The following is a 20480-nucleotide window of genomic DNA, read 5'->3' on the forward strand; positions in this document are numbered from 1 at the left end:
TATGTTTGGACTACATACATCATTATTTTCTGCTTACCAACTGTTTTACAATTTATAGCGACCACATTGTCAACAATTAGTAATGTTTTCGGATGAAACATTTATCAGCGTATAAACAATCTTTTCAATAAACAATTCACAAAGTGACTCTTGAAAAGTAAAACTTGCAGTTCATTAATTTAAAAAAAAGTTTCTCCTTCAGATTTTTTAGAACAAAAAAAGCCAAATGTTTAACTTGTTTGAAAAACTGAAATATGACTGGATTATGTCTATTTCTCCCATTGTCTTGCTCTGGTCTGTAGTGTCCGTCTTAGTGTCGGTCGCGTGCACGATCAGTTTTGTGTTCCCCAGCTGGATCACACACCCGGATTTATTGCACTCTTTTGGGATGTTCAACTACTGTGTGAGAAATACCCGCACGTCGTTAACGACGTCCACAGCGTCCACGTGTTTGACATACTCCCATGCCACAAGCGTCGCAAAGATTCCGTCTGGGGCGTGGAACGCGTCTTGCATTCTGTTCGGGAGTGGGTGTGTCTTTCAGTGTGTGGCCGCCATTGTGTCAGTCGGGGTGGTGTTTCTACGGAAAAGATGGCACCGAAGATTAGCGGTGGCCGATGGCTATCTACAAACAGTGGCAGGTAAGTCCGAAAGTTGAGTTTACTTAGTTACCTCAAATATGAGACGAGCAAGACTGATGCGGGGTCGGTTTAGCTTTAACAGATATGGGTTTGCAACCGGTGTCGGTGATATAGTGGTTTACCATCGAACTTAAGGAAGATGGGTATTATAGTCCGTTCCATCCTCCGACAAAAATTTATTATTTTTGTAAATAATTTCAGTTTGCTTTGACGTAAGAAGAAAAGTAAAAGTATTTTAGAAATAACAAAACAGTACTATTTTTGTGTGCAATTTAGAAAACAATGGGCTTAGAAATAATTAACTAACCGCTAACTATTAACCCCCTGTCAGTCGAGGTGTGCCCAGGACAGAGTAGCGTAAACTCTATTAACGTGCCTCTATCCAATTAAGGTTCAGGCACGTCTCTCCCACACCCAGTCTCTGGTCGAGTGTGGGACAGATACTTTACTTTTTAATGGGGAAATTTTGAATTATTTATAAAAGGACTAGGGGGACTTTGATGCGTCGTTGAAATAACCTATGGTATTTAAATAAAAATTAATTTTAATTACTTTAGTGTGACGCTTGTTTTTGACTGGGCATTTCCAAACAGGTAAATGAAAAATGAAAAATTACACAATTTATATGCCCTTAAAAAGATTAAGATTGCCCAGGACAGAGTGATTGCATCTTAGGTGGATATAAGCACGGAAATCAAGTTATAATGAAGTGGTAGTTTACAGGAGCTCATCATGTTACAGTAAGATTTAGACAGTGTTTATAAAACTTGACAGCCTTAAGTCTAACTTTAAAGTTTTAAAAGGACGGGGCCATATTTACGTGAAACTTAAAAAAGTAATAAAAAAAACATTATGCCAATGCATGACAGATATGGCAATCTTCCCCAGACATATTGAGTCGACAGAGGTATTACGACTCCCCCACCCATGCATTCTAGCAAGAAATAAGATCATTTTATTAATTTTAAAGGGACTGTCCTGAGTTTGTCATTAACAGAGATGTTTCAATGGCTAACATTAAATAATAAATACATTTTTCAGAGTGGGGCGGGACGTAGCCCAGTGGTAAAGCGCTCGCTTGACGCGCGTTCGGTTTGGAATCGATCCCCGTCGGTGGGGCCCATTGGGCTATTTCTCGCTCGAGCTAGTGCACCACGACTGGTACATCAAAGGCGTTGGTATGTGCTATCCTGTCTATGGGATAGTGCATATAAAAGATCCCTTGCTGCTAATCGAAAAGAGTAGCCCATGAACTGGCGTAAGAGGGTTTCCTTCCTGAATATCTGTGTGGTCCTTAACCATATGTCTGACGCCATATAACTGTAAATAAAATGTGTTGAGTTCGTCGTTAAATAAAACATTTCCTTCCTTCATTTTTCAGAGTACAATATCAGGGGCTCTGTATCAAATGTGTTTCTGATTATCCTAGAATTTGTACTAGGCCGACTTCAAGTTATTTCTTAATATATCTGTTGTTTTCGTACGTACAAATCCAGTTTGGGCTGCTTACAAACATTAGAACAACCAAAAACACATTGAATATACAGACATTGATAGTCTAAACATCATTAGTGTCCTATACAGTTACTTTAGATATCATATTAACTAATATATATATTTTTCGACTTGGCAAAATGATTGGAACGGTGCGATCGCGAACAAACTTCATTACTGTCAAAGTCAGGTCCTGCGAGAGTGGCAGTCCTCCTTCAGGCGTTGCTTGACGGATGAGGTTCTCTTGTGTCGTGTTCGCATCGGCCATACACATTATTTTAAGTAAGGATCATCATCGTTAATGTCCAGCCAGGACACCACGACTGGTATATCAAAGGCCGTGGTATGTGTTATCCTGTCTGTGGGATGGTGCATATAAACGATCCCTTGCTACTAATGGAAAAATGTAGCGGGTTTCCTGTCTAAGAATATTATTATGTAAAATTTACTAAATGTTTGACATCCAATAGCCGATGTTTAATAAATCAATGTGCTCCAGTAGGGTCGTTAAACAAAACAAACTGTAACTTTATTTCCATATCGCTTAACCGGCCTCGGTGGCATCGTGGTTAGGCCATCGGTCTACAGGCTGGTAGTTACTGGTTTCGGATCCCAGTCGAGGCATGGGATTTTTAATCCAGATACCGACTCCAAACCCTGACTGAGTACTCCGCAAGGCTCAATGGATAGGTGTAATCCACTTGCACTGACCAGTGATCCATAACTGGTTCAACAAAGGCCATGGTTTGTGCTATCCTGCCTGTGGGAAGCGCAAATAAAAGATCCTTTGTTGCTAATCGGAAAGAGTAGCCCATGTAGTGGCGACAGCAGGTTTTCTCTCAAAATATGAGTGGTACTTAACCATATGTCTGACGCCATATAACCGTAAATAAAATGTGTTGAGTGCGTCGTTAAATAAAACATTTCTTTCTTTCTTTCCATATCGCTTAAAAATAAATAATGTAAGAAAGTTTATATTCAATATTTGAGTTTGCAACACTATTAATTGAAACTGTTGCGAAAAAACTGCCTTATAATTATTGTTTCAGTTTCTATTTTTAGCATGCAGATACAGTTAACTTGTGATAAAAAAGATCTTAGAATAAAAAGAGCACTGATGCGTCGTTAAAAAAAACATGTCCTTCCTTCCTTCCTTCCTTCCTTCCTTCCAAGTTAAAGATATGAAAATCACCCCACCCATTTAATCCGCGCCTGCGATAATTCAGATTCCAATAATGCAGATTTTACTGTGCTATTACTCCCCTTCATCTACCCCTGGAGATCGCACCATCAATTCAATCGCATCTCCGAGTGGACAGAACTTACGGGCAATGATTTTCGCATTTTTATCCCAACTTCGTCTCTTCCCACGCCGTAAAAACTGCGATAATTACACTTATCGGTGAGTTTGTGGCCAAGTTTGATGAATATTTATGACGATTCCGTTCATAAGTTCATATGCGGTGTTACCAATTACTACCAATCTATTTAATCGAGCCGGCGTGGAGGACCAGCGCTGAAAAAAAGTGCTGTTTTATTGTAATTTAGTCACTTGGTCAACAACATCCACAAAGCAAGAAGGTCGGGATAGATCTCTGGGGGTTATAAATAATAATGAATGATGAAGAGATAGAGAATAGATGGCTATGATTGGAAACAGATATGGCGATTTTTAACCAATCGTTATAGGGCATCCGATAGTAAAAAAACAGTGACTTCGTAAGACACTCGGTTCTCGAATTCATTGTTCGACATAAAAGAAAGTGCAATATCAGCTTTTTATGCCTAATTCGTGATATGAATTTTTTATATATAAAAGTTTCGCTATTACGGCTCTTTCTTACACACCAGTTGGTGAGAACATCATTCGTTATTTTTGATAACACATTCTGTTAACACACATACGTATGATTACATTGTATAGACATACGACTGGCTGCTCCTAGTTGGCTTGTAGGTTATATTTTCCTTTCCAACATGAAACATTGATAACAACTTGATAATACAGATACTATAGGTCACCAATGCCATACCATCCAATGAAAAAAGCATCACTCTGTGACGTAGAAATTAATTTAAAATTGCCTTGGCAGTGACGCACAAGTTAAATATAAACGCTATGGCCATAAATAGTTTTTAGCATTAGCTACATTCGTTTCCGTTAGATACCATTTATCTCACAACTCGTTTAAAAGCATATCCAACTCACTTTCACTCGTTAGATACGTTTTAAAACAACTCATTATAAGATAGACGGTATCTAATGCTACGCTCAAACTGTCAACTATCACGACGAAATTGGCCAAATCGATGGTTGCGTCGTAATTTTTCAAACTCCCGACTTACGACGATGGGTGCGCTCAGATTAACAACAAATCGATCGTAGATGTTGTATACGACGATATAAGAGTGCTCAGGACTCCGTTCCATGTCTTATGCACATAAGCTGATCTTAGGGCTAAGATCGTTTCGTGGAACAGGGCCCGGACTGGCAACTGGACAGTTTGTAGAAGTCGTGAGATCGGCGCGTTGGCCAACTTCGTCGTGACAGTTGGTAGTCTTAGACTAGCATGACGACAAACTTGCTTGTATTCCAATCATTGTGTTTCTGGGCATCCCGGTGGTCCTAAGCAGACGGCCCAAATACTGGGTGTGCGTTTCAGGACAGCGTGCTTAAACAGAGCCGGTTTAAGGATCCGCGGGGCCTGTAGCACACATTACAGCGGGACCTCCTTCCCAGGATATATTTTTGGCAACTCCCTCTTGGGGAGAGGGAAAAAATGACCCGGAGAACATAAATGTACACATCACCGCGGGGCCCCCTGAAGCGCGGGGACCGTATCACGTGCTACATGTGCTATTAGGATAAACCGGCTCTGTGCTTAAACCTTAAAGGCATATTGTCACAGACCACTGACATATTTAATGGTCTAACAAAGTATTATCTGAACAAAAATAATTTGATTTGTCCCTAAATGTACTTTAATCAACCATCTTCATAACCACCATACTCCATTTATTAATGAGATTTTGTAAAAATAATTGAATTATGGCAATGGTCATTAATTCAAAAACTAAAATTGCCGAAAGGGTTGACATGGATTTTACACCATCATGGTTAAGTTAAGGTGATGCGACAGCTAGAGTTGGTTTCCAACAGTATGCCTTTAACTGGATATAAGGACGAAAATAAATTGTAAATCACATCACAATATCGTTGGGTTTGATATGGACAATTGATGTTTAATGTTTGTTGTTTAACTGCTATTTATTTGTTCGTCGTAGTATTAGAATTGGTTTAATATTTGCTATTTAACTGTTATTTAATTGTTCGTCGTGGTATTATAATTTGTTTAATATTTGCTATATAACTGCTATTTAATTGCTCGTCATGGTATTAGCAGTTGTTTAATATTTGCTATATAACTGCTATTTAATTGCTCGTCATGGTATTAGAAGTTGTTTAATATTTGCTATATAACTGCTATTTAATTGCTCGTCATGGTATTAGAAGTTGTTTAATATTTGCTATATAACTGCTATTTAATTGCTCGTCATGGTATTAGAAGTTGTTTAAATATTTGCTATATAACTGCTATTTAATTGCTCGTCATGGTATTAGAAGTTGTTTAATATTTGCTATATAACTGCTATTTAATTGCTCGTCATGGTATTAGAAGTTTTTTGCGAGTGATTTGGCAGTACATGGTAGCCCACGGTTATTACACTCATATACATCTCTCTTAAAACAATAATAAAGAACCAAACTCGGTTAAATGATTTTAAAATATGTTTACTGACATGATACAGAGTGACAGAAAACATTGTAATTATAACAGGAACATCTAAGTAAAAACTATCTATATCTGGGAACAAAAAACAAGAAAAGAACAAACAATAATAAGAAGAAAAAATAGAAGAAAAAAAGAACGAAATAAAATAAAAACCACAACCAAAAAAAAAGAAGAAGAAAAAAGGCAACAAAATAAAGTAAAAGAAGAAGAAGAAAAACCCAAATAAACCTAAAACAAAGAAACAATAAGACAAAACAAATATTGGGCAATAATCATGCCACTTTCTATTAAATCATTGTTTTTAATAACCCGGTTTCCATTTTCATTGCAGTCTTAATAATGACGGCTGGATTGCTCATGTTCCCCATGGGATTCGACACGCCCTTCTTCCGGTACTACTGTGGGGAGAAATCTGGACAGTACAACTCGGGACATTGTTCCATTGGCTGGAGCTACATGCTGGCAATACTTGGCGTGGCTATCTCCATCTTTTGTCCAATCCTGTCCAACTTAACAGACGCAAAACATAATGAAGACGATATGTTTGAATTTTTGTGACGTCACATTGATATGTTGTGCTATTGTTTTGGTGGATCATTACCCATTTTTGTACTTAGGCCTAATGCATATGGAGTGTGATAATTTTTAGAGTCGATGGATGAATATAAGGTTTTATATGTAGCACAGTAGGAGTGTGGAAATTAGTTTGAATTGTATTTTGAACAATTATTTTGTATTGCATTTTTTATTTTATATATATATATATATATATCCAGTTAAATCCCCTTGGCTCGAACCCCGCTGGTGCTCTCGAGAAAGTGTTCGACCCATCGGGTAGTTCGACCGAACCATTCGGTCATCATCGGACATTTCGGTAACATCAGTTAGAAAGTTGAATTAGATACAAATTATGTAATGCATGTAAGTGCATTGAAATAAAATAAATAAATGGCAAATTCGTTCCGCCTAAATAATTAATCTGAAGGTTGTAATGACCAACTGCGCAACCGCAGCAATTGTTGGTCCTGCTTGGTAGTTTACCATTTGATATTTGATGGATCACCAGTTCGTAGAAAATATAGCTATTAACACAGATGGGACCGATAATTTAGTTCGAGCGAAGGCTTATAGTCGACCCTGGACGTGTTCGACCCATACCGGCCTCGGTGGCGTCGTGGTAGGCCATCGGTCTACAGGCTGGTAGGTACTGGGTTCGGATCCCAGTCGAGGCATGGGATTTTTAATCCAGATACCGACTCCAAACCCTGAGTGAGTGCTCCGCAAGGCTCAATGGGTAGGTGTAAACCACTTGCACGACCAGTGATCCATAACTGGTTCAACAAAGGCCATGGTTTGTGCTATCCTGCCTGTGGGAAGCGCAAATAAAAGATCCCTTGCTGCCTGCCGTAAAAGAGTAGCCTATGTGGCGACAGCGGGTTTCCTCTCAAAATCTGTGTGGTCCTTAACCATATGTCTGACGCCATATAACCGTAAATAAAATGTGTTGAGTGCGTCGTTAAATAAAACATTTCTTTCTTTGTTCGACCCATCAACAGTTAATATAAGGGTTTACCGAACAAAAAACTCGGGACTTCGCTTTTGGTTCCAGTGTTGCAGTGTGGTCGACCCTTCCGAGGTCGAGCCAACGAGATTCTACTGTATATATATATATATATATACTGAGTATATAGGTAGTACAAAACCAAATAACTTCCGGTTGGGTCAAAGTTTGAGGTGCACCCAACTTTTGATAGAGAAGTGAACAGAGAAGTGAGGTGTGGTAGTATTTATATCCGTGGCGTTTATGTCGATTGGTACGCTGCAGGTAGGAGTTTTAGCCACATATGTTACTATTGTCGTCTATGGGATTTACACCCTATAGGGTCTACATGTATTTTAATTCTTTTGCTAAACAAGTCTAAATAATTATGTCCATTTGCGATTTCATTACTATCAATTTTGTGCTATGATAATCAGTAAGCCATGAAACGTATTTCTGTTGGGGCTTCTGTCAAAATGATCAATGGGATATTTCTCGTTCCAGCCAGTGCTCGACAACTGGTGTACCAAAGGCTGCAACTAGTATGTAGGCCTACCATCCTGTCTGTGGAATGGTGCATATAAAAGATCTCTTGCTGCTAGTCAAAAAGAGTAGCCCATGGGGTAGCGACAGTGGGTTTCCTTACTCAGTATTTGTGTGATCCTTAACCATATTACTGCAAATAAAAATATGTTGAGTGTAACATTTATTTCTATGTGTCGAAAAATATTTTTATATATTTATATCGCCAGTGTTACAGCTGTAATTTTTCAAATCGCCAAATATTAATTAAAGCTGAATTTGGCCAATTTATTTCATTTTTAGTTCGCTAAAAATCTAAGTTGAAAATCGCATGACTTTTATCTGCCGCTATTTTTAACCGGTTCCCAGTGGTAAAGCGATTTAGGATCGATCTCGGTCGGTGGGCTCATTGAGCTATTTCTAGTTTCAGCCAGTGCACCACGACTGGTATACCATAGATCGTGATATGTGCTATCCTGTCTGTGGGATGGTTCGTATACAATATCCCTTACTACTAATGGAAAAAAAATATAGTGGGTTTCCTTTCTAAGAAAATATGTCAAAATTACCAAGTGGTTGATATTCAATAACCGATGATTAATATATGATTGTGCTCTAGTGGTGCCGTTAAACAAAAATTTAATTTTTAACTGGTCCACTATCTGGTTTGTTCGTGTAGTTGCTTTGACATTCATGGTACATCCAGAAAACAATGGACGATTGTATCCAGATAACCATGGACAGTTTTTCATAAGTGCATGTCATAACAGTTGTATTTATTTCAGTAAGCTCTATCCTGTGCAAGTTTGGGTTTTCTAAGCTATAGTATTGGGAGTGGCAGTCCTACGGGCTGTGCAGGAGTGATACATCATCACATTACGGATCTAGGGGATTGGCGGTCCTCTTAAAACATTTAATTTTGTTATTTTTTCATTTAGCTAAAAAGGTATTTTTTGTATCAAGTTTAAATTTCTAACAATGTTTGGGTTTTCACTTAAACCCTGCAAGCACTGTACGCTAAGTATTGTAAACCTATGATGAACGATGTTTTTTTGTGTGTGTTTTTTTCCACAATAAAACCGATTTTGATACGTCAATGTACATATAAATGAGAAAGAAGGTACCTTTAAAAACGTGATGCATAAGATATAAAACTATATGTTGCCTTGGTAACTGGAAAGTGCTAAAATGTATCAATAAAACCCTTCTTCGAAGATACTTGTTGTTTCATACTTTTAGTAGTAGTAGTTGTTGTTTTTGTAGTGGTGGTGGTAGTTAGTAGTAGTAGTAGTAGTTAGCAGTAATAGTTAGTAGTAGTAGTAGTAGTAGTTAGTAGTAGTAGTTAGCAGCAGTAGTAGTAGTTGTAGTAGTAGTAGTAGTAGTAGTAGTAGTAGTAGTAGTAGTAGTAGTAGTAGTAGTAGTAGTAGTAGTAGTAGTAGTAGTAGTAGTTGTTGTTGTTGTTGTTGTTGTAGTGGTGGTAGAAACAGTAGGAACAACAGTAGCAGCAGTAGTAGTTGTTGTTTGTTTTGTATGTTTGTTTGTTTGGGGGTTTTTTTGTTTGTTTTTTGGGTGTTTGTTTTGTTTGCCATTATCATTATTCCAATATTGATGCATATGTCTAGATCATGTTTGCAATAGTTTTGCATATTGCTATAATGGTTATTCTATTACTGATGCATTTTAGCCACAAACAATGCATAAATCATTCACTGAGACAGTCGGAAAATATTAAAGGGCAGAAAACATATTGTCTCGTGGTCTCATGCCGACGTAACGCCCCTGAGGAATGTGAGATTGCAGGAATAATAGTTAATAAAAGTGATCGATGCTAATTTCGTTCTGGCAAATTGGTCTCGGATGAAGATGACAAATATAGCATTACAATAAACGCTTGCTTCCTTGAGTTGTCACAAATAACAAAATAACTTGACACGGAGGGGAAGCGCAGTTTAAAGTAGTGTTATGTAGCGGGATTTTTTCCTGTTTTAGAAATGAGAGAGATTTTCACAGTTTTTTTGTTGTGTTTTTTTTTGGGGGGGGGGAGAGGGGGGGCGGGACGTAGCCCAGTGGTAAAGCGTACGCCTGATACGCGGTCAGTTTTGGATCGATCCCTGTCGGTGGGCCTATTGGGCTATTTCTCATTCCAACCGGTGCACCGCGACTGTTATATCAAAGGCCGTGGTATGTGTTATCCTGTCTGTGTGATGGTGCATATAAAAGATCTCTTGCTACTAATGGAAAAATGTAGCGGGTTTCCTCTCTATGATTGTGTCAAAATGACTATATGTTTGACATCCAATAGCCGATGATTAATAAATCAATATGCTCTAGTAGTGTTGTTAAACAAAACAAACGTATTGTTTTTTGCAAATCTATAATATAATACGCAAGGCCATTTTAACGGTTTCTCGTCGTTCTGACCGCTTTGCCTCTTTTGATCTGTACTGCCGACAACCTTCTTTGAACTTAACTGATGTAATATTTCGTAAGGATCTTTTTGCGCTCAGGTCCAGTCGTATACCGCACACACATCTTTTACAACGGCAAGTCATAGGCAATTGATAATTTAATAACATCGTTTGCTTCTGAAAACAGTAACACAACTCTGACGAAAATACAAATATCTTATACAGCCTAGATAGTTACATTTCGACACTTGTAGGTAGTAACTAATTTAACAACTTTATTGAATTAGTCAAGTAGGGGCGCCGCAGAACAGGGGTGCTCGCGGGGGCCCTAACCCTCCACCTTTCCCTGTAATTGTGTTCAAAAGGCTGGGGGAAATGCGGTATTGGAACACTTGAAATTCAACATTTTCTCGGAGGAAGCATTATCCTGAACCATACTCACAAGTTAAGCCGTCGATTTCCATCACTCGGACAATGACACTGACAGTTCCCCATTCCCCCTACATCCAAATTCATACAGCGGACCATTTCAAAAAATGTTCTAACAAAACATTATCTTGGTCAACACTTGATGCATTATTTGTAAATATGACTTTTAAACGCTCATGGTGAGTCAAGTTTATGGATGCCGCCATTATGCGACATGGCCTTGGTGTGGTAGCATTTCAGTCTGACAAAATGAGAATATCGCATTATTCCTATTTTAAAATTATTATTACACTGTACTAATTATGCTCTGTGTAACCGCGCCACAACTGATACAGAAACAGTTATGCATTTGCGGATTTATCATTAAACTTGTTTTGTTCTTGTTCATGAAAAACAACAGACAACAAACAACAATCCAGAAATATGACTTGGATGCAGGGCCGGATTTAGACCTTGGGGGGCCCGGGGCACTTCAGGTTCAGGGGCCCCTCAACATAGAAATTAAATTACATGACAAATAAAATTTTTTTTTTTATAAAGGAAGTCCTTAGTTTGGGGCCCCTCTGGCGGTGGGGGGGGGGGGGGGGGCAATTGTCCCCATTCCCCCCTTATAAATCCGGCACTGCTTGGATGTATTAAATTTAACCTGGATTTACGGTCAGTTGTGCAACTAGATAATAAGCTTCAAACAAATCATGAAAATATTACGCCCACCAAATTCGATTTTGGGAGATGGCGTATCCCCAAGCTCTCTACTAAAACGAACCTGCAGGAACCATCATCCAGTGAATTACAGAGATTTTTAAAAACACTTTCTCCTCCTATATTTCAGTCCCCGTCTCCCATTTTCCCGTCATGACAGCACTTTCCATCTAGCAATGTCTTGCTATACAGCTCCAAATTCCTCTCCTTGTCTCTCCCTAACCGCGACATGCGCTTGTTATTTCATAACAATGTGCCCTTAATTAATACCATGTTTGATTTTAACCCCCCAAAGCCATGGATGTTTTAGTCTGAAGACATATTACATTTCTAACAATCTGCTCTGTCCAAGACAACACGTATTTCAATGCCATCTCCCGGAAGACTTTGTTATTACAGAAAACAAGTCGTGGCTAATTCGGAATTATATTTCATTCGTTCATGGGAAAATCTGACTAGCCTTCAATTTGATCACTCGGGTTATATTTGTTTTCACTTCTCAATTGACAGTTGGCTAATATCTCGGCAAATCTCGGAGTCTGTCGTTTGTCGAAGAATTGAGATTAAGCTATTTGGCGACAGAGGTTCTATTTCTTTCGAAAAAGTGAGTCATTTGATAGAGTAGGGGGACGAGCGAGAGAGATCTAATAATTTCTCGCCAAGTGTCGTTTATTACAAAGGCTGGAGAATAAAATGAACACACCGGACTGGGTAATCTCTCCATCAGTAGTCCGATGCAATTATTCAATCGTTTAATGGAAAAGGTTAGCGAGTCACCAGGCGCGAAATTTGACCGCCAGGCAGGGCGGAGTCGAGCAGTGGAGATTGATAGACACGCGTACACAGATTTAGATAGGCAGAATGACAGACATACAGACACACACAGATAGATAGATAGATAGATAGATAGATAGATAGATAGATAGATAGATAGATAGATAGATAGACAGACAGACAGACAGACAGACAGATAGATAGATACGAGACAGAAAAAGATAGATATATAGATCAGGCAGATATATTTACATATATTTAGATAGACAGATAGATAGATAGATAGACAGACAGATAGATAGATAGATAGATAGAGATAGATAGATAGATAGATAGATAGATAGATAGATAGATAGATAGATAGACAGACAGACGGACAGATAGATATAATGGCTTTTGGGTTTGATTAAACGGATGGATAGAGTAACAAAGAGAGAGGTAGGGAGGGATTATAGCGATACATAGACAGAGACAAATACTAGTACACAGACAGACTAAGGAAGATAGACAGACACACAGACAGACAGACTAAGGAAGATAGACAGACACACAGACACACAGACAGACAGACTAAGGAAGATAGACAGACAGACACACAGACAGACAGACAGACTAAGGAAGATAGACAGACACACAGACAGACAGGCAGACTAAGGAAGATAGACAGACACACAGACAGACATACGTTTATATAAAGTCACCGCACTTACACTGTTTATTCACCGACTATTGGATGCCTTAGTGACATGCCTTGCTTGGTGGGGGGGGGGGGGGGGGGTCAACACAGGGCGGAGTTTAGGTCCATCGGTACCGTACTCGCCTGAGGTGTTTGGGTCGTAGGATCGAACCACCTCGGCGGACCCATTGGGTTTCATTCTGTCCCAACCAGTTCCCTACGATTGACATATCAAAAGCCGTTGAATATGAAATCCTGTCTGTGGGGAAAAACTGCATTACAACGATCTCATGTTGCTGATTTAGCAGCGTTCCTCTGAAGAACACGCGTGTGTCAGAATTGTCTGGAGAATTAAAGTAGAAACCTGACAGCACAACACAGAAATCGTCTTATGATTATTATTAAAGGGACATTCCTGAGTTTGCTCCATTGTTAGATGTTTCAAACTAATAAAATATTTCTACGATTAAACTTGCATACTAAATGTATTTTCTTGTTTAGAATATCAGTCTGTATATTCAATATGTTTTTGGTCGTCTTAATATTTGTAAGAAGCCCAAAATGGATTTTGTCTTCAAATAATTTCATACGTACGAAAACAAAACAAAATTTAGGAAATAAAATGAAATTTAACCTAGTACAAATATTAGAACAATCAGAAACACGTTTAATATACAGCCACTAATATTTTTGCAAAATATATATATTTGATATGTAATTACAATCGTTAAAAAGCATTTTTTAGTAGATAACATTTTAAAAATTGCAGGAAACTCAGGAATGTCCCTTTAAAATGTTAATATCACAGTAAATAATTATAAAATTCATTATTAAAAACAAAATCTATTAATAGGTTAATTTTTAAACTGTTCTGCTTTCTATCACGTTGTTACAAATTATAATAATTCAACTCCTTTTCTTTATTTTTGTTATATGCATAAATTCAAATGGAAAACCATAGTTTTGAAGCAAATCATCAATGCACTTAGTTTATTACACCTTTGTCGAGCTGGCTTGGGTTTGTTTTTTTCCCCTCTCTGCCCTGTCAACGAAGATCAAAAGCAAATCTTTCGCAATAATCGCAAAATACCACCGGGTCATTAAAAACCTAGCATCTCGTCTCTTCGAGGCGTCTTTAATGTTGGCCCGGATTTAAAAGCAAACGGTCAGATTACTTTGTAATTGCTTAACCCTCTCGGCCACCTGATGGCGTGTGAGTCACTGGCCGGGGGACTCTCGGGGAAAGGAGGAAGAAAATTGCTGTATCCTATCAACGTTGACAGGTTGGAAGCGTCGACGTTCAAAACGTATTTTATCAGCATCGAAAATTGTATAGGCTGTACAGATGGACGGTCTTAATATATGTAAGGATGGATGAATAATTATTCCTTCTTTTGTAGGTTTAAATTTAATTAAATAAAATTATCAAAGAAATTAAATAAAAAGGTTAACACGAACAATACAATCATACAAATATACACATTGATTTAGTGTATGTTAATACAAATGCACGCACACATAATTTATGCATACATACATACATAAATTCATGTGTATGTATTGAGACCTATGAAGTTGGCATAAAGTTTGAGCTACTAGAAACATTAGGATGTCAATAAACAAATTGGTAATAAAGACCGATAGTTTAGACAAGAACAATTATTTAATATGTAATTTTACCGATTAAAAAAACTTTGGTAGACGGAAACATTGTACACAATGATAGTTTCTTTTAAAGGGACAGTCCTGAGTTTTCTGCATTGTAAGATGTTTCCGACTAATAAAATATTTCTACGATTAAACTTGCATATTAAATATATTTTCTTGTTTAGAATATCAGTGTTTATATATTCAATGTGTTTCTGGTCATCTTAATATTTGTAGAAAGCCCAAACTGGATTTTGTCTTCAAATAATTTCGTACGTACGAAAAAACATAATTTTAGGAAATAAGATGAAATATAATCTAATACAAATATTAGAACGATCAGAAACACGTTTAATATACAGTCACTAATATTTTATGCAGAAAAATATATTTGATATGTAATTACAATCGTTAAAAAGTCTCTGTTAGTCCATAACATATTAAAAAGTGCAGCAAACTCAGAAATGTCCCTTTAATGTAGGCCTATTCCTATACGTTTACACAAACAACGTATATACTGAATGTATGCCTATATCAATGTACATACATTTCTGTTTGTTTAGTGTTCAGTTCAAATATTAATTATTAATTTGATTTCAATTAGTATACTGACACAAAACAAATGTCTGTTGAGTGTGCAATATATCAAACCCGATTAGTGCGCGGGTTGTGATGAGTGACAGTCGCGAATGACAAGTACTCTCGTCTGGCATTCAAACCACGGGAGGCGACTCTGTTCAATCAATCGTCTTTCCGGTTAGCCTGGCACGCTTAATCAAGCCAATAATAAAGTTCCTACTCGTTCAATACCGCAGCAACACTCAAAGAGTGTTTGTGTGATATTTAATTTGAGTTTTAATTTAGATGCATTAAGAAAAAAACAGAAGATAAAATTAAACTGCAGCTTTATTTATTATTGGTTGACTGAAATATATTTTGCTTTTCCAGCTTACTAGGTCTTCTTCGTAATACATTCGTAGTACACACACACACACACACACACACACACACACACACACACACACAGAGAGAGAGAGAGAGAGAGAGAGAGAGAGAGAGAGAGAGAGAGAGAGAGAGACAGACAGACAGACAGACAGACAGGCAGACAGACAGACAGACAGACACACACACACACACACACACACACAGACGCATACACATACACATACACATATACATATACATATATAGATGCATAATCACGATAATGATATAATTATGCAAAAAAAACCATAAGCTAATAATCTGATAAAGTCTATACAAAAATGACTACACATTATTTACAAGTTATTGTTAGTTAAGGAAAACATATATTGTTTCATTTATATATAGGTAATTACACGTGAAATACATATTTCTTCATTGTTTTCCATCACTTAATATACTTAACATCAGTGCTAAATTTAGTGGCAGAAATGTTTTCAATGAATTCCACAGAATGCGGTTTGTCCTTTTACAGGTATATAGAATGCATTCAAGGAAAAAAGGGGCGGGACGTAGACCAGTGGTAAAGCGGTCGCTCAATGCGCAGTCGGTCTGGGATCGATCCTCGTCGGTGGGCCCATTGGGCTATTTCTCGTTCCAGCCAGTGCACCACGACTGGCATATCAAAGGCTGTGGTATGTACTACCCTGTCTGTGCATATAAAAGATCCCTTGCTGCTATCGAAAAGAATAGCCCACGAAGTGGCGACAGCGGGTTTCCTCTCTCAATATCTGTGTGGTCCTTAATCATATGTCTGACACCATATAACCGTAAATAAAATATGTTGAGTGCGTCGTTAAATCAAACATTTCCTTCCTTCAAGGGAAAAAATTAAAATTGCTTTCGAAATGATTTCCATAACAATCTAATTAAAATTAGCTCCACTATTACATATGGCTCTAACACCAGCCTGTTGGAGCTCATGTCCACCATTCCATTCCAATATTTATTTACATGCTCATATACCACTAAGGTTTCAAGCATGTCTGTCACGGGCCCATCCTCTGGATAGCCAGCAGGAGTGGTCCGGGACAGAAATATAGGGGCAATTTTGAAATTTAAGCCAAAATTATTAGGGGACATTACAATATTTATTTGTGCATTCCAAATATAAAGTACCTATTTCTTAAAGAAAAATGTTTTTGCACAATTTTGGCCGGGTGATCTAAACTTAAAATGTCTCTAGGTCTATATGTACTTATTTAACCCTAGGGGAATTGGAGGTGAGGTTCTTATACTAGGCGAGTCCGCCTCGCAGGAAGTTTCGTTGTTTATGGGAGGTGCCACGTCGGTATTGGGAATCTAAGTGTGGCAGACAAGAGGGGGCCGAGGCCCAGGGGAGGGGGGGCCGGAGCCCCCCGGACAAACCTAGCTCCCCTACTGCCAAACCGCCTACGCCTACGCCTACCTACCATCCTCCGGTGGTCTCCCCCCCCCCCCCCCCCCCCCCCCCCCCCCCCCCCACCAACCCCCCCCCCCCCCCCCCCCCCCACCCACCCACCCCCGCCGTCCCAACCGCGATGCCCTCCGCCAGCGCGGCCCTCATATGGTTATTTATTTATTTGTTTATTTCCTAGTTTCTTTAATTTAGTTATTATTATTTTTATTTTTTTAAATCCACTAGGAGAGTGGATGTCACTTTTAGAGTGACAGAATCAGATCTGCAATCACTGAGGAATAAGTTTTGTGTCTGGCCTGTCGGCGGAGCAGAAACGCATCTCTGGTGATAACTTGGTACCGGGCGGCTCTCAGCAGTCCAAGAGAATCTGAAAGTTATGTCATTCACAGACGCCATCACCCTTTAATCTGTAAAAACCGAAGAGAGGTCCAGGGCAATATTACCAAGGACCTCCAGACGGCATGGGAACAAAGTCCCATTTAATTAGAGAAGGAAGAAATTTCTTTCTCCCTCTCTTAGTTTATTAAACAAATAGTTAAAAATATATAATAAAATAAAATATCATAATAATAAAATACAGAGCACGCTTGTAAACATTTATACAAATATAATTAAAAAAAGGAAATTACCAAATGGATTAAAAATTTACATATAAATATACAGTAGCCGGTGAGTAATCACGAAATGTCTAACTGCCAGGTTAGACACCTCAATATTAAACACCCAAGCTGATCTTTCATTCACTCCATTCATTCATCACATTCTTTCCTAAATTTAATAAGGAGGAGAAAAAGCCACCTACCTTATTGGTTAAAATTAGATATTCATGTAAAATTAATAATTAAAATTAATATACAGTTTATTTTATAAAGTTAAAAACCGGTAAGTTTATAAATTATGTATGATTAGGGTGTCCCCTCGTCCATAAGCTCGCCAGGCGCGATAGGAAAGAGAATTATATTATAGTTAATTAGTTGAGAAAATTAGTATTTCTTTATTATATTTATTCCCCATTTTAATTATTTACATCCCCCCCCCCCCCCCCAACGGATAAAACCATCCGGGGTGGAGGCTCCTCCCTTTATATTAACCTATGACTCCCTGGTTCGTTATCCCCATGAGGATAATACACAAATGGGGAGACGAACCAGGTATGTCTTATAATAAATTACCAATAATTAAATTAATAAATCTAAAATTTAGTTAGTTACTCCCGCGGAGGGGGACTAAGATATAGCCGGTCATGGGCAGCCACGCGAGATTAACTGCTATTATTAAATATATAATTACTTATGTTAATTAAATGTTTACTTTAGTTCCAAGCACGAAGGCCATCAGGAGCCTATCAATACCCTTCTTGTGCTCAATCGGGGGGTTCAATAAATTTAAACCGTTGAGCACTAAATTATTTCTCATAAAAAAAAATTCTAAATTCTTACGTTTTTGTGTATGTCTGGTGCATTCAAGTAGGAAATGTTTCACGTCTTCCACCCTGTTACACACCAGACAATTAGGGGTGGGAGATTTTTTTATTTTAAATTTATTTCCATTAAGGCCATAACATACTCCCATTCTAAGTCTCGAAATTGTTTTGGTGGCCTTAATGTTGAAGGATATGGGGCCGGGTCCCGCTGCCTTCGGCTTAATATATGCATGCCACGCCCTGGTATGGTGGTCCCATTCGGACTGCCATAGTTTACCAAGGTGTGGCTCTAGAATAGAGTTAAATTCTTTATAATTATGTTTAATCTCAACTCCTATTCTATTATCACGCAGGCTATTTCTGGCGTTCGTGTCAGCAAGTTCGTTTCCAGGAATGCCGATATGTGCCGGCACCCATTCAAGAACAACCCTAGTTCCACTGGTGATAATACTATTATAACATTTGAAAATTTTATTAACAATTTCGGGTCTAACACCCCCACATCCTATGATAGCCTACAATGAACTTAAACTATCGGTGAATAGCACATATCCACCAGGGCCATTTCTCTTTAAATTATCATTTTGAATCCACATTAACCCATAAAGTATGGCAATAAGTTCTGATGTATAAACCGAAACATTATCAGTAAGCCTGGCCCTAATGGCTATCGGTTTTAAATTTTTATTATTTTTAATAACGAAGGCCATGGGCGGATCCAAGGAGGGGGGACCAGGGGGACGCGTCCCCCCAAAAAATTGTTCAAGTGCCCTCAAAATGTCCAAGTGCCCTTTTTGTTTGTAGAATTTTTTTTTTTTTAAGTAAACAATAATTATATTGTAGATAAATGAAATCAAGATTTTCGTGTACATGCGCAAGCTTGCAGATATGTGTCTGTGTTATTGAGTCTCAATGGGGCCCCATTGAGGTTCTAACGCGAGTGACGCCAATTTACTTCATTATTGCTAGTATATTATGACGTAGAACTGTAGGAATTCATATTAATTGTAAATATCAAAACTTGTAGTAAGGTGCCCTTTTGACGAGTCAATGTGCCCTTCTTTTTTGGTCCCCCCCTAAAAATATTTCCTGGATCCGCCCATGAAGGCCATACCTGTTTTCCCAGTGGCGGGGTCTTTCGATCCATCTGTGTACACTTGTACACAGTCTGGATAGAATTTTTCCACCACTGATTGAAAAATAATTTTTTTAATATATGGGTTATCATATTTAGTTATTTCATTTCTAATGTGGAAGTTTACCACTGGGCGTTCGAACTGCCATGGATAATCAAGGCGATCACTGGCATGTCCAGAAACACCAAAGTCAGTGGCAAATTTATTAAGATAAGAAATGATGGATATGTCCCTATCACCGACCGTTTTAACCTTTTGAGGAGTCAAACTATTTATAGGAGAGTCAGGCACCTGGTTCCTTATTTTGCTTACATATCTGAAACCCTGCCTGATTCTCCTCAAGGTTAGAGGCAGTACTCCAAGTTCAACCATTATACTATCATATGGAGTACAGATAGCTCCCCCAATAATTATCTTGAGGGCCCTACCATATACTCCATCAAGTTTTTTAAAGTGTGTTTGGGTTGCGCACGCAAAGGCCATTGCCCCATACTGGAGTCTGGACACTATGAAGGCCTCGAAGACCATAAGCAGAGTTTTTCTATCTGCGCCCCATGACGTACCGGAGAGTATCCTCAAAAGATTTAAATAAAAGACACAATTACCGGTAATTCCAGCAATGTGTTCGCCAAAACTAAGGGCATGGTCGAAGATTACACCCAGAAATTTGACAGATTGCACTTGTTTAATAGTGATATTTTTAAATTTCAGCTCTAAGTTACATCTTTTTTTAAATTCTCTGCATTTTTGAAAAACTATACTATTAGTTTTGGCTTTGGAGATGGTAACCCCCCAGGCTGCTGACCATCTAAGTAGATTATCTAAATCATTCTGGAGGTCTGTTTTGATATCATCATAGGATTTACCTATCCTCCAGAATGCTGTGTCGTCAGCAAAAAGTCCAACACTTA

The 20480-nt window shown here is 38.2% G+C and overlaps 1 protein-coding gene across 1 annotated transcript; it reads left to right on the top strand.

Annotated features, from left to right (window-relative positions):
• Positions 1–265: 265 nt before the first annotated feature.
• On the top strand, positions 266–6487 carry LOC121368784 (LHFPL tetraspan subfamily member 2 protein-like). Its single transcript, XM_041493532.1, has 2 exons — positions 266–641; positions 6261–6487. The coding sequence occupies exons 1-2, from the start codon at positions 266–268 to the stop codon at positions 6485–6487; spliced, it is 603 nt and encodes a 200-aa protein (XP_041349466.1).
• The last annotated feature ends 13993 nt before the right edge of the window (positions 6488–20480 follow it).

The sequence above is a fragment of the Gigantopelta aegis genome, chromosome 3 (genome assembly GCF_016097555.1).
Source record: "Gigantopelta aegis isolate Gae_Host chromosome 3, Gae_host_genome, whole genome shotgun sequence".
In the NCBI taxonomy this organism is placed as follows: Eukaryota; Metazoa; Mollusca; class Gastropoda; order Neomphalida; family Peltospiridae; genus Gigantopelta; species Gigantopelta aegis.